The sequence below is a fragment of the Fusarium mangiferae genome (genome assembly GCF_900044065.1).
Source record: "Fusarium mangiferae strain MRC7560 genome assembly, contig: FMAN_scaffold002, whole genome shotgun sequence".
Lineage (NCBI taxonomy): Eukaryota > Fungi > Ascomycota > Sordariomycetes > Hypocreales > Nectriaceae > Fusarium > Fusarium mangiferae.
Window position 1 is genome coordinate 3,320,197 of NW_024573922.1, and position 13,173 is coordinate 3,333,369.

Sequence of the window (13,173 nt, forward strand, 5' to 3'; positions counted from 1 at the left end):
ATTTCTTTCATGGATACATTCATCCGAATCTACTGCAACATATATGTAACCCGTCTTTTGCATAGCAATTTTCCTTTGACTTTTCTCCTTCATATTCCATCATACATACTTTTTTTTCTGCCCACCATCATCATCAAGATAGGAAAACATGCCCACACCTCCATGACCAAATCCAGCCAACACAGAAATCTTGCTCTGGCCTAGTGGTGATAAGGTCGGTCGGCCATAACCCGTAGCCCGTCGAAAGTGGAACCACGGGGCTCAGGGTCAAGGCAAGCCACCGGCCCTCATCATCGAGTAATGTTCAGTATCCACGCCGTCTCGCCGGGAGTCAAGACATGGGGCCAAGACGGTGTGGATGGTGTCACCCGTGGAACTCCCTAAATGGAAACCCCGAGGATGCCGCCGGGCCACTACACCCCCCAATTCAGGGCTTGGTGAGCTCTTTTGCTGAAATAGCCTGAACTTGTTTGGCCAAAATCGGTGCAGATCATGACTGAGTTGTCACTGATGAAAACCGGCCGGAATCAGGGACAAGAAACGTGAATGAATTCTTGCATCTGCAGTACAGGCAAAAGATAGGTCGATCTGACGCAGTCACACTCGCTAACCCGAGACAAAGGACGGGCGCAAATCCACTGGAGATGCACTGGATCAGGGGCTTGAGCAAGACACCTCAGAAAATCATTGGATTTTTGGACCAAACCGCAGGGTTTAGAAAGCTGACGTCACAGCCAAGAAAACGACCGAGATGCGCTCATGATGGATCCTTGCTGTTATGCAAATGAGGCAATCTGAGGTCAACACTCTTATTTTGACTTTTCTCGATCTCTAGATATTGACGCATTTCGCCATCTCGTATTCTTGGTGCATTAGCTGAAAATAGTCGGCAGCCATGATGGTGACGATCATATATGATGATGTTTGTGGTGGATGGCTGGTGGCGGATTTAAAATCTTTTCCTCCCCGTTGATTCCCGTTCCCGTTGAGAAAATCAATCTTGTAATGGTTGTCCCCTGCATTCCTACCACACACGCGCATGCACACGCACAGTGGCTTGCCGCCAGGCACTCCCGTCTTCAACTCGCTCTGTCACTGTGCTACCATCCGCGTCAGCGTGGGGGCTCACCAAAAACAAATTTCTGTAGGGGCAGTTTCAAGTGCGCCAAAAGAGCCTCAGATTGTGAAACCATACTGTAGAAACTTAGGACCCTTAGATTACCACTCAAATCCTCTGCCCAGCCTCTAGACGATACATGCTTGCTTCCGTCTTGCCGAAATCAAGAGCGGCCAAGACTAAATGGAATTCTGTTGCAAGATAGCTTTACATATTCACGCAGGCGCGCTATAGGCTCAGGAGGCCGGTTCCAAGGAGGGCATCTCACACATCCATCATAGCTGAAATGAACTATGACCACATCATCCTAAATTTAGGACCCAGTCTCATCATAAGCTTAGGACTAAGAAGCATAAGCTTAGGCTTGAAGCATATAAACTTATCATAAATATATAGAATAAAGGAAACTCTTTCCAGATACTTAGCATTTCTTAATCCGCGGGCCGCGGATTTTAACATCAAGACCCATTGTTTAGAATGGAAACCAGCATCTCATCTCTGATGATAGATCAAAGCTCAAGCTCAGGGGGTCTGAATTATTGGGACCAATGCTAGCTGACCAAATAAAGCTTTACAAACGCCCGCAGCGCAGCCATTAAAACCCCCTGTCCCAGCACATGTTCGATATCAACGGCTGAGATAACCAACCATGAGGATCATGATAGTTTTCATCTGAAACAACCAAATTTACGTTATCGTGTTTCCGAATATAACCATCCCCTATTCCTTGTCACCGCTTACATCTATCGAGATTACATTGCTATATATGCTGCTCGGTAGAAGTTTAATTCTTGTGGTCACTGGTGAGTGGCAACTAAGCTCCACTGGATTTCAATCGTCGATGCAGACCTCGTTGGGGCTCCCTTGGAATCAAGCAACTCACACGTCGGGCCAAGTCAGGGTCTTAGTTGGTGTCCCGAAGGGAGACTAATCATGCAGGAAGCGTGAATGTGCGCAAGAAACAGCTGTCACAGTCGATCATTACTTCATCTTGGATGGTTTCGGGCATGGTATTCCCAAGCTCATCCGTCCCAAGCTTGTGAAACTTGGGGCTCAATCACCATAATCACCTCGAAGTTTAGGATGCTCTTAGGGAAAGTTACCCTAAGTTTAGGATAGACTTATGATATCCTTCGAGAAATTTGTTTAAGATTTTGATGGTACCTGGGGATCTTGCTGGGCAAGATTTCCTTTTTTTATCATGCTTAAAAAAGTTCGGCTAATTATAATCAGGATTAGGAAAATAAACGACTGCATCACGATCCCCAGCCCAAACATTCTCAAGTCTCATGGTGGTTTTCCTCAGAGTCAACGAATGTCAGGAGCATAATTCGCCTAGCAAACGTTACATAGACCCATCTGTATGAAGTATATCATAACTCAGTTCCCAACCATCTTGAAGCGAGCAAATCTCGTTTCGATCGCGTTTCTCCATAATCTTCTCCCCAGTTGATCCAAGCAAATTTCCATGCACCTCGTCGGCTTCTGATGCACAGATCAGCTTACATGTCGTGCATGTCCAATTGCTATCCGATTATCTTCGAGAGTTGTACGTTGTTATGATGCTCATGATCCGACTCTAAATCATCGAAACACCGACGTCACTCATGCTGTACTCCATCCCTTGAGGCATTCCGTTTCGTAATTGCTCTGATCATGCTTATTTTCAACCCTGGCATTGACTTCAATGCATCTCCACTCACTCGGTCGTTCTTAAAACGTCCGTATTTCCGTGACGCGCCATCACTGTCGATACTTGCCTCATTAGTAGGACTTGATACTGTATTCCTTTCTTGAAGGTGACAGTCTAGTACACACCATAGTTGCAATTCTTGCGGATGCTGCCGTCCATAGTCCATCCGTGAATCAATTTAATGTCCAAAACTGTGTCTATTCTTAGTTGCACTCCACCTCTAATCAAACTAAATTCATGTCTTTTAAGCAAGCTTGATGCTCCAATCCTCGCCAATTTTGGCTCCAACTCGGCCCACAACCGCAAACGCTGCGCGGCTGCCCTTGGCTGCGTGATATTGAACTTTAGCCGTCCATGTTCGTCCCTCAGACTCGACCTGCACCTCCTTCTGGTCCCAGGTCTTGGGCGCACCGACAATGATGACCTTGTCAACGTGCACCTTCTCCATGGCCTTCAGCCAAGGGCCAGACTTGATAGACTTGGTGTCACGTCCCTCGGCCTCGATAGAGGTCAGGGTATTTCCACTAAGTGTAAACTTGCGGTGAATGTATTGACCTTGCTCGTAATCAAACGAGTCGCCATCATCCACATAGAGCTCACCCTCAGCAGTGCCAGCCTTCGAGGCTGAGACAACAAGCGTGTAGTCATCAAATCGCATCAGAGCGCTTGATCGTCGGGGAATATCTCGTCGAGGGATGATATGACCACCTCGCAATAGAACAGGAATTTTGTCAAGGGGCGCGCTCACTGCAAGATATTTGCCCTTGCTGGTCTTTTGAACGTCGTAGGTAAAGTAATCGTAGTAGACCTCGTCATCAGGAATCCAAATATCGACGGACTCCTTGTTCTGTTCTGTAACTGGCTTCACCAAGAGGCCAGTTGAGCCGACGAAGAACTGATCTTCAAGAGCAAAACCAGCCTCCTCGGAGGGATGGGTCCAGAACATAGGTCGAATAATGGGGCTTCCATCCTGGGCGGCATTGTAGAATGCAGTGTACCAAGCCGGGAGAAGCGAGTATCGGAGTCGGATTGCTGCGGTTGCAATTGGCGTGTAATGCTCACCTAGGAGGTAAGGCTCGCGCCGGCGAGCATCAATGTGGGCATGAGCTCGGAAAAAAGGATACCAGATACCAGTCTGATACCAGCGGACGAGAAGATCTTTCTCGGGGTTACCGAAGAAGCCTCCGACATCAGCACCGGCAAAGGGGAAGCCGGAAATTCCTTGGTTGATGGTCATGGGAATAGATGTAGCCAAGTGTCCCCAGTCGGCCTGGTTATCTCCGGTCCACATGGCACCAAGCTTTTGCGATCCGGCGTAGAAAGCTCGAGTCAGAATGAATGGTCGCCGAAGCTCGCCTTTCTCGCGGTGAAGGAGAGCCTGGAACGTCGCATTCTGGAAGGTCAAGCCGTTCAGGTTGTGGACATCACGGTGCTCCCATCCTCCGTGGTGAATGTTGTCTTTGGGCATAGTCACCTCAGGTCCGTTGAAGACTGAGGGCTCGCTCATATCGTTCCACATCCAAGTGTTGGACATGGTTCCCTTGAACTTGTCAAACTTGAGCATAGTCTTCCACCATTCGATGGCCTTGGGGTTGAAGCAGTCGATCCAGTTGGACGCTCCAGGCCAGCACCATCCTTCATAGAGCTTCTGCTCCTTGTCATGAACCCCAAGGTCTTGAGCGACCAACTCTTCGGAAGCAGGATAGTTCTCGGTTTTCTTGATATGAGGGTCAAGTAGAACAACTAGTTGACGGCCATGAGCGTCGAGGTGCTCACCCATGTCAATGGGATCGGGGAACGAGTGAGGCTCCCAGGTAAAATACTTGCGATCATCTGTATACTCGAGGTCGAGCCAGATGACGTCGTATGGAATCTTGTGCTTGTCCATGTTGCGATCAACATTTCGAACATCATCGCTGGAGATGTAGTTCCATCGGCATTGGTGGTATGCAATAGCAAATTCTTGAGGCATAGCAGTATAGCCAGTCAACTCGCCGTAAGTCTTGGTGAGGTCCTGGGGCGTAGGGCCAAGAAGAACAAAGACATCCAGAAGACCAGCCTCGGAGATCCAATGAGTATGAGTGCTAGTCTTACCACCAACTCCAAGGCTTAAAGGGTTCATCTGGTTCTTGGCCTTGGTAATGTCGACCCAAGTTTCGGCGACGTTGAACCAAAAAACGCCAACTGACGAGCCTTTGCGATGCGCCTGCATGAAGGGAATGGAGCCGTAAAGTGTCATCGGGCTGTCGAGAATGTATTCGAAAACGTCGGCGTTGTACATACGGTAAGGCTCGTCGTAGTTGCCGTCTCCGCCACGGGTCTGCTTCAGTGATAGAGGACCAGTGTGTTCCGGAATGCCAAACACATGCTCGTACCCGTGGAAAGTGATGTCCAAAGCAACACTTTCGGGTCCTCGGGGTTTGGTGTCAGTATTTCCACCGAAAGATTCGTCCCACCATGTACTCTCATCTTCAGCGGCTTCCTCGCCTTCCTTGTTCTCAATCTTGGGCCTCCAGTGCTCCATGTTGAGCAAACCACGGTCGTTGAACTTGACATGCGAGTTACCATCACGTCGGAAGTCGATTTCGAAAGGCGAGAACTTGATGATGGCTTCCTGCTTGGCCTCGGGTCCATACTTGATGTTGATCTGAGACTTATCTTGGAAAGCAAGTTGAGCCTCCTTGTCAAGGTCCAAACCACCGACAAGAACCCAATTGTCCGCCTCGTTATATCTTTCCTTTCGGACAGGGCTATCGTCTCGCAAAATCACATCCTTGTTGCGTCGCTTCTCTTCGTCCATTGTGACTCGGGCGGCACCAGACTTGAAGAATGAAATTGTAAGGGGTAGACGGACGGTCTCTCCATGGCTATTGATGGTCTTGACAACCACGGCCTGCAATTTTCCCTCCTCAAAAACTGTCGAATCGGCCGAGATCTCATATGGGGCTTTCCAGTTCGAACCTTGGGCGACAGCGTTGTCGGCATAGGCGCGATTTCGTTTGCAGAAGCCGGATTGGTCGCATTTCTTGAAGTCCTTGTCTTTCACGGCAACTGGGAAGACTGTGAGCAGAGCCTTTCGTCAACACACACTTAAAACTTACTAGCTGATTCGAAAAGACACGTAAAGGTGCTTAGCAGCAGCAATAGCGCCGTCCATCGAAAGGACGACGCCGTATTCGACTTCATGATGTTGAGACGGTCAGGAACCAGAGTTCAGGTACGAAGAAATAAATGAACGAGAAAATGGTCAATTAAATCGAGAAAGCACAAGGGCGTCAGATATGGTCCCCTGGCCTATATCCTCTGTCCAGTCGCTGGTTTAAGAGAATGTTATTGTTGTTTATGCTGGGAAAACCTCAGCTTTGATGATGTCGAAGTCAAGTCAAGCTGTCCCTAAGCTCCCCTGTGAAACTCCATTCCGGATTGGGGTTGATTCCAGACGCAGGGGAGTGGATACCTGGATGGCGGGGCAGCTTCGATAGATGATTAGACCCGTTAATCAAACATTTCAGTTCTCGATTTCTGAGCTGAGTTCTTGTGTTGGATGCACTGTAAGAAACTCTTATTGATGCAGGTACAGTTCATTTAAAGGCTTTGATTTTGTAAGTCGAAAAGTTTCGCTACTCTCCAAGTTCTTTTTATATGAATCTGGTCTTCCTTTGAGCTATACCAACTCTCATAGTATCGTTCATTTGTCTTTTCTAATTCACTCCTTACTCCTGTTCTCTTGTTCAGTAATTTATATCTGTCCTCGACAACTAATTAAATCACGTGTCCGTGTGAATTCTCCAGATCTCGCACCCAAGACCCCTCAACGCCAACTCATCATGGCTGTAGAGGAGCCCCGCCAACGAGAAGACCCCGCCGCCAGCGGCAAGACTTGGAAGCAGCAGCAGGGACGGAGAAGTGCGGAAAATCTGGCCCCGCGATTTTTTGCTGTTCTCTTCGCCCTCCTCGCCCTTTATATCCTCTTTTCACCGCCTTCTTCAAGCCTTTCCCCTCCAGTCGATCTCTCCCCTACCTCTAATTCTCACTCTGTTCCTACATCTCAAGTCATACCAGACAAGAATATCGGCAAAATGTCCTCCTCCGAGCAGACGTAAGCTACCCCGCCATCAAGCTTCACTCCATCGTGGTTGATGCTCCTGTTGGGGATATTTGGCTAACTTGATTGTAGCTTCATCGCTATCAAGCCCGACGGTGTCCAGGTAAACAAACAGACCTGGACGGTTAAACAATTGGGTTGAAAAGAGCTAACAATGTTCCCATAGCGTGGCCTCGTTGGTCCCATCATCTCTCGATTCGAGAACCGAGGGTGAGTAGTTTTGCATGCCGTTGTTGCTATAGCTATTGACTTTTTACAGTTTCAAGCTTGCTGCCATCAAGCTCGTCACCCCCGGCAAGGAGCACCTCGAGAAGCACTGTGCGTCATTCCCCAAAGTCGTTCGATATATCAATTCGCCCTAACATCGTTATAGATGCCGATCTCGCTGGCAAGCCTTTCTTCCCTGGTCTGATTGAGTGTATGGCTCCCGAATCTAATTGATACAAACAAATCTAATTTTATGTAGACATGAACTCTGGCCCCATCTGCGCCATGGTCTGGGAGGGCCGTGATGCTGTCAAGACTGGCCGTGGTAAGTTTCCAATCATTGAATATTGCTCACCATTTTCTAATTGGACATTCAGCCATCCTCGGTGCCACCAACCCCCTTGCCTCTTCCCCTGGTACCATCCGTGGTGACTTCGCCATCGATGTCGGCCGCAACGTCTGCCACGGCTCCGACTCCGTCGAGAACGCCCAGAAGGAGATTGCTCTCTGGTTCAAGGAGGGTGAGGTCGTCTCCTGGAAGTCCGCCCAGTTCAACTGGGTCTACGAGAAGGCTTAAATTGTCGATGTTGTAACGCCCTGAATGACGGAATGGAAAAAGCACATACAAGTGGGATGACTTCATCTCTGTGGGTATAGCAAAAATCAAAGACAGAAAATCTTCTCAAAACCTTCGTGCTCGATTTCAAAGTGATTTAATGTTTGCGTGTGAATACTCCTTTGGCTCTCATGAGTATCCCGGCAAACCATGGCGTAGCCCATACACTGCCGATGATACGAACCGGCAGTAAAGCCTTAGTGATCGTGTACGCGAGAGCAACTTCAACTACCACTTTGTACCGCCCATCTCCACGATGCCAGCGCTCCATAGCTTCCTCGGATTTGGAGTCCGGATGTGTTGTAGCCGCATTTGAGGCCTCAGCTTCTCCGTTCTGACCGAAACCAAACCACCCCTTGCGTGTGAAGTACCTCTCAAAGCGGCCAACTCCATCTTCGACATAGCTTCCAAAGTGGCCCGTTACGTATTCCACTGGCACATAATTTGTGTAATGAAAGAGACCAAACAGCCCTAGCACGGGCACAATTGCTGTGATCTCGTGAAGGATCAAGAATGAAACAATGTGCGAGACTGGAGCGTTGCGTAAACCGCTAGTGTATCTTTGTAAACGTCGAGGAAGCTTAGATGTGATGCGGTCGATGCGGGAAGCTTGGGTTGACGAGGCGCGAGGGTATGAGGTGTTGATGCGCGGGGGAGCGCGAGCACGGAGGCTAGGGCGGCAATTGAAAGATGTGAAGTTGCGACGCATAATAGGATTAGATATCCAAGCTTGGGCGAGTTGCCTTGTTGGTAACGTTGAGTACATCGAGAGTTTCGACGGTCGACGCTGAAATTCTATGTGGAGCTGCTGACGGCTTGATTTGTCCCGCGATCCGGCTATAGTTCAGGGTAACCAGCTTGCCAACAAAGCAATAAATCGTCAATTGTTTGCTTTGCATTTGTCGATCTGAACTTCTTTGTGCGATTCGATATTAATTGATATTGAGACATGCTATGGTAAATACCATCGGGGGCTTTCGTGAAAAGAATCATACATCGATTGCGCTTGTTGTGACATTATCACACTGCGTGCTTCAAAAAAAAAGTCTATGAGTGAACCTCTAAATTACCGTGCTGGAGATTGTAGTACACCTTGGAGACATTTACCGGAATCTGATTTTATCGATACAAAAGTTGACGCTAAGTCTTGGATTTCGGATCTTTGGATAAAGAAGCTCTGCTCAGACACACAGAGATACCTAAATGAGGCCATTGTGGTCCTCGCCCGTTCTTGAAACACCGTCAATGATCTCTCCTTCCACTACGAGATATCTACACGTCGAACCCCAACAACCTTCACATGACGTGGGAAAACATGTGGTCATGCCAAAATACAAGCTCTGAAGGCAGGCAACGAGTATTGTCCGCGTCATCTGCATCTGTGTTCTTTCCTCGCCAGTCCACATTGCCTGTTTGTGATGGATAGGCTCCTGCCCAAGACGCAAGACAATGACCTCAGAAGTCCCAACAAGTTCCTCAGAATGAAGCGACTGTAGCTGAGGAAGAAGGAACTCAGTCAAAGTTCTTACCCATGACAGAATGCCAGTCTTTTAAGACTCTTCCCCGTCTGTTCTCTTCTCCTCTTCATCTTCCTTCATCTGCATCCCGGTTCTCACAAATCCTTCAATCTGTTGCCTCAACTCACTCATTCAATCTTAAAAGCCTGCAACCAACACCCGGGAACTCATTCCTGAAGCAAGTCCTTCATTCAAAAACATGGTCTCCATCAAGTTAGCGGCCGTTGGTGCCCTTCTGGCAACTGCCCAAGCCCAAATTCGTCACCCCAATGAGGACCTGATTCTTGCCGATTGTGGCATTGGCGACAACAAAGCCCACCCTGGATGGTCTACTTCTCGCCAGGTGAACTGGTACCAGGATATTCAGTGGCCTGACGATGTCTCCAAGTTTCCCCCTCCACCTGATCTGGAGGTTGAAGTTCCTTACGCAGATGGAACCTACCCCTGGAATCCCAAGGGAACCACCGTCAAGCTGTCTAATGGTGTCGTCTGGACAGCTTACATCAACCCAAGAATCGCTGACGGTCAACCAGCTGGGTCTGCCGTCACCACCAAGGAAGGTGGTCAAGAACTTACCTGCTATGCCTACCGTGGTCGCCCTGTCAGCGCAGCCATCAACACGACTGTCAACGCTGATGCGGTCTGCTTGACTGCCTTTGTCTGCAACCGAGATAACCGCGCCCCCCCTCGTCCCAGTGGCATGGAAAATCCCACTTCTACCTTGGAAACATCTTCTGCTCCGCCTGCCACGACTACATTTGTCTCACAGCCGCCAGCGACACCTACTCCCACAGGTGGTGAGCCAAACCCTCCAGCTGACCCCAATGCTGGCAAGCTATTTGTGTCTATTCTCCTCAGCCCTCGTTTCATCAATTGGCCCAACACTTGGCAAGCGTTTATCGAGAAGTTTTCCTGGGATCGGAACACTGGAAAGTGCGTGGGTGAACCGGTGAAAGGAGACGGGTACACCATTAACATCGACTGTGCTGGCATCCAAATTGATTCTGACTCTCATATGACGCTTATCATGATCAAAGCTCTCCATGACCTTGGCATGAATAGCACATTCTTCAACCAGAACCCAACCGTACCAGGAAAGCGCAACTCCACAGCGGATCATTGGGTGGTCATGCCTGAGTCTTTCAGTCTGCAGGCCATTGATGTTTCTCATCAGAAAACCATCGGATACCTCGCATACAATACTACATACGACAATTTCCTCACTGGCCCCTGCTCGTCTTGCCAATCTGAGCGATTCAACAAGGAGTTCTTTGATCCGGTTCTGGAAGCTGTCAAGGGAACCTACCCTCTCTACAACAGCTACAACATTCAGGCCCAGTGCAGTCCGTGGATGGCATGCTGGTAAAACGGGAGGGCAGTCTCTTTCATCCGCCCTCTGTGTGTAGTGAGTTTTGCGGCGTGTGGTGGTCATGTGGCTTATGAGGAATGAGAAAGGGGATGACCAATTTTGGTGGCTAATATGGTATTAATTCCTTCTCTTCGCGATATGTATTTCAACGACTTTACTCTACTCTATGATGAACCATAGTTATATCATTCATTGCAAACACAACTGAACTTTGTTAAGAAGATTTACGTGACGGGCCGACTGACGCTACTTTTCAAACTAAATGAACATCTCTCCAGGAGGACTCGCCAGTGATGTGCTCTCCAAACATAGCACCGTGAACGTAAGCATCGCCGACAAGCTCAAAGAGGCTCTCCGAAGGACCTGATCTTCTAAGGACCAATGGGGCTGCACAGCCAGCAACGATCATGATTTTATCCCCTGTCTTGGCCTGAAGTGGAACTAGACACAAGTACCCTCGAATGGTTCTCGCAATACGTCTTCTTGCAGCAAGATTGACACGTAATAAGGCTTCGAAAGGAGCGGACGACTTGCCCCAAGAAGCGAACTTGGCAGCCTTCTCCGAATCAGTGTCAACTCGAACACTAGGGTCGTGGCGTAAGCCAAGTTCAAACAATAACGGAATAATGTCACTAGATTTGGGTAGAGTATTAGTAGAGTCTCGAGTGTTAGCCAGGGTCCAGAGAGGCTCTAGGGCATCGAATTGATCGTATATAGATGGGTTCTGTTGCTGATAAGAGATCAGGGCTTGGATGGTGAGAAGAAGCATCCACTTAGAGAAGGACTTGGCGAGATATGATGGTGCAGGCCTCTGAGATAAGTCGCAGTCCATAATAAGAGTCCGCCAGAAAGCTTCAACTATTGGTTGGCCCGTAGGTATGTACGTTGTGCCGCAGTGAAGAAGCATCTTCATCGTGTCGTTGAACTTCCCTTGGATAACATCAGACCAGCTCTCGCCGAGCTCTTCGATTGTACCAAGATGAGGACTAAATATTTCAATGCTTAGATGGAATAGAGACCTGTCAATTGTGAAGTCTGCTTCTTTGCCCGCGGCGGCATCGAATGGAAGCATTCTGGTATAGCTGGGGCCAAGAACAGGGACGTGAACGGTCTCGAAAGAGGGGATCCAGGTTGGCAAGTCAGCTGGCACGGCACGGCTGGTGATACCGGCGAGGGATAGGAGATGTAGAGATTTTGTTTCTGTATAGAAGCTGATGCCCAGATCTATAAGGATGTCATTGTCAGGAGATTTGTAGTCTACAATGACGTCGAGTCGAGGTCTCCCTTTCGCACGCTCCATGAAGTTTACGATTCCCAGCAGAGAGTAAACACGATCTCTGGGAATAGTCGCCTTGAATCCGATGCTACTTAGCAATAGCTCAAGCAGCAGCTTTTTAGGGTGGTCTTGGCGTATCCCAACAGAATAATCAATACTTCTCAGGATCTCTTTGTACCGACTATTCTTGTCCTGGGCCCATTGGCGAGTAACATGAAGGCCAGCAGCATGGACGAGAGAGTAGATCAAAGGCGCGGTTTCTGATCCGGAGCCCACAGTAAACAGACCGATAAGAGCGCCGGACATGTTAATCAGCCCAGCTGTATCGCCAACAGAATCCCATGCTGTCTCGTGATGGCCGATGAGAACTCTTGGACTGCGAGAGAGGGCAACTTCTTGAAGCATCCAGACACGTCCGAACCACGGCCTTGTGTAGATATCTCGAAGAGTCAGCCAATCGTTCTCGGTAAGATTAGGAAGGCCATTCCTCTTGAGAAGCTCAGAGTCATCCATGATATAAGCATCGCCGTATGACTGGACCCTTCCCCATTCTATGATCTTAGACTCAGCGCCTTTCGCGATGTTCTGAACGAGCTCGATAGCCCTAGCGGTTTCATCTGTGGCAAGACCAAGCCATATTATTGTCTCGGCGGCTCGATTGTATATGAGATCCATTATTGCTACTTGGGCAGAGCGCTCGGGGAGACTTCTCTGGTTGATACAGATCCCATCCACCCAGAGGTACTGGCCTGATCTTGAGATGCATAATTGCTTGATTGCATTGTGTAAATTTTGCAACACTTGAAATGGCCTTGCATTTAGAAGAATTATGCCCTGGTCGAAGATTGTGTTCTGCGTAACCGGACCCCAGGTGTAAGACAGGGCGATGTATGGCGGACATTCATCGAGTTTGAAGGTCTGGAGTTTGAGTCTAGGAGATGAGCCGGATGCTGAATCTGATAGATGAATCAAGCGTATATGCTGATCCAAAATTCTGTCATCGTACTTGAACCTGGAAAACGCCCGAGAAGCATTGAAAAAAACATTCGAAAGCAAATGGTGTATATATCGTGATGTTGTCACGAGGATGCTTCGGAGATATTGAGCGTTGACGATGAGCACTATTATGGTGGCACCAGCAGCGAGACGGAATGGCTGGACCTGAGCTAGCAACTGAGCACCAGATCTCAGCCCGACCCTCATTTTGGCAGGAAGATGCAAAGCCGACGACTCATCTCCCAAAGCCTCACGGCTTTGTTGTAAGTGTTAAGAT

General features: G+C 48.7%; 5 protein-coding genes across 5 annotated transcripts; 2 read left to right on the forward strand and 3 right to left on the reverse strand.

Annotated features, from left to right (window-relative positions):
* Positions 1–3,054: 3,054 nt before the first annotated feature.
* On the reverse strand, positions 3,055–5,996 carry FMAN_05605 (uncharacterized protein; the record flags this gene model as incomplete). The annotated part of the gene is made up of 2 exons (XM_041827716.1): positions 3,055–5,861; positions 5,912–5,996. 2 exons carry the CDS (start codon positions 5,994–5,996, stop codon positions 3,055–3,057), a joined length of 2,892 nt encoding a protein of 963 aa, XP_041678652.1.
* A 641-nt stretch (positions 5,997–6,637) lies between these two features.
* FMAN_05604 (putative nucleoside-diphosphate kinase) lies at positions 6,638–7,699 on the forward strand (the record flags this gene model as incomplete). The annotated part of the gene is made up of 7 exons (XM_041827717.1): positions 6,638–6,909; positions 6,988–7,018; positions 7,082–7,125; positions 7,175–7,233; positions 7,289–7,333; positions 7,382–7,447; positions 7,500–7,699. The coding sequence occupies 7 exons, from the start codon at positions 6,638–6,640 to the stop codon at positions 7,697–7,699; spliced, it is 717 nt and encodes a 238-aa protein (XP_041678653.1).
* A 136-nt stretch (positions 7,700–7,835) lies between these two features.
* Positions 7,836–8,447, reverse strand: FMAN_16056 (uncharacterized protein; the record flags this gene model as incomplete). The annotated part of the gene is made up of 1 exon (XM_041827718.1): positions 7,836–8,447. The coding sequence occupies one exon, from the start codon at positions 8,445–8,447 to the stop codon at positions 7,836–7,838; it is 612 nt and encodes a 203-aa protein (XP_041678654.1).
* A 1,007-nt stretch (positions 8,448–9,454) lies between these two features.
* On the forward strand, positions 9,455–10,621 carry FMAN_05603 (uncharacterized protein; the record flags this gene model as incomplete). The annotated part of the gene is made up of 1 exon (XM_041827720.1): positions 9,455–10,621. The coding sequence occupies one exon, from the start codon at positions 9,455–9,457 to the stop codon at positions 10,619–10,621; it is 1,167 nt and encodes a 388-aa protein (XP_041678655.1).
* A 256-nt stretch (positions 10,622–10,877) lies between these two features.
* On the reverse strand, positions 10,878–13,103 carry FMAN_05602 (uncharacterized protein; the record flags this gene model as incomplete). The annotated part of the gene is made up of 1 exon (XM_041827721.1): positions 10,878–13,103. One exon carries the CDS (start codon positions 13,101–13,103, stop codon positions 10,878–10,880), a length of 2,226 nt encoding a protein of 741 aa, XP_041678656.1.
* Positions 13,104–13,173: the final 70 nt, after the last annotated feature.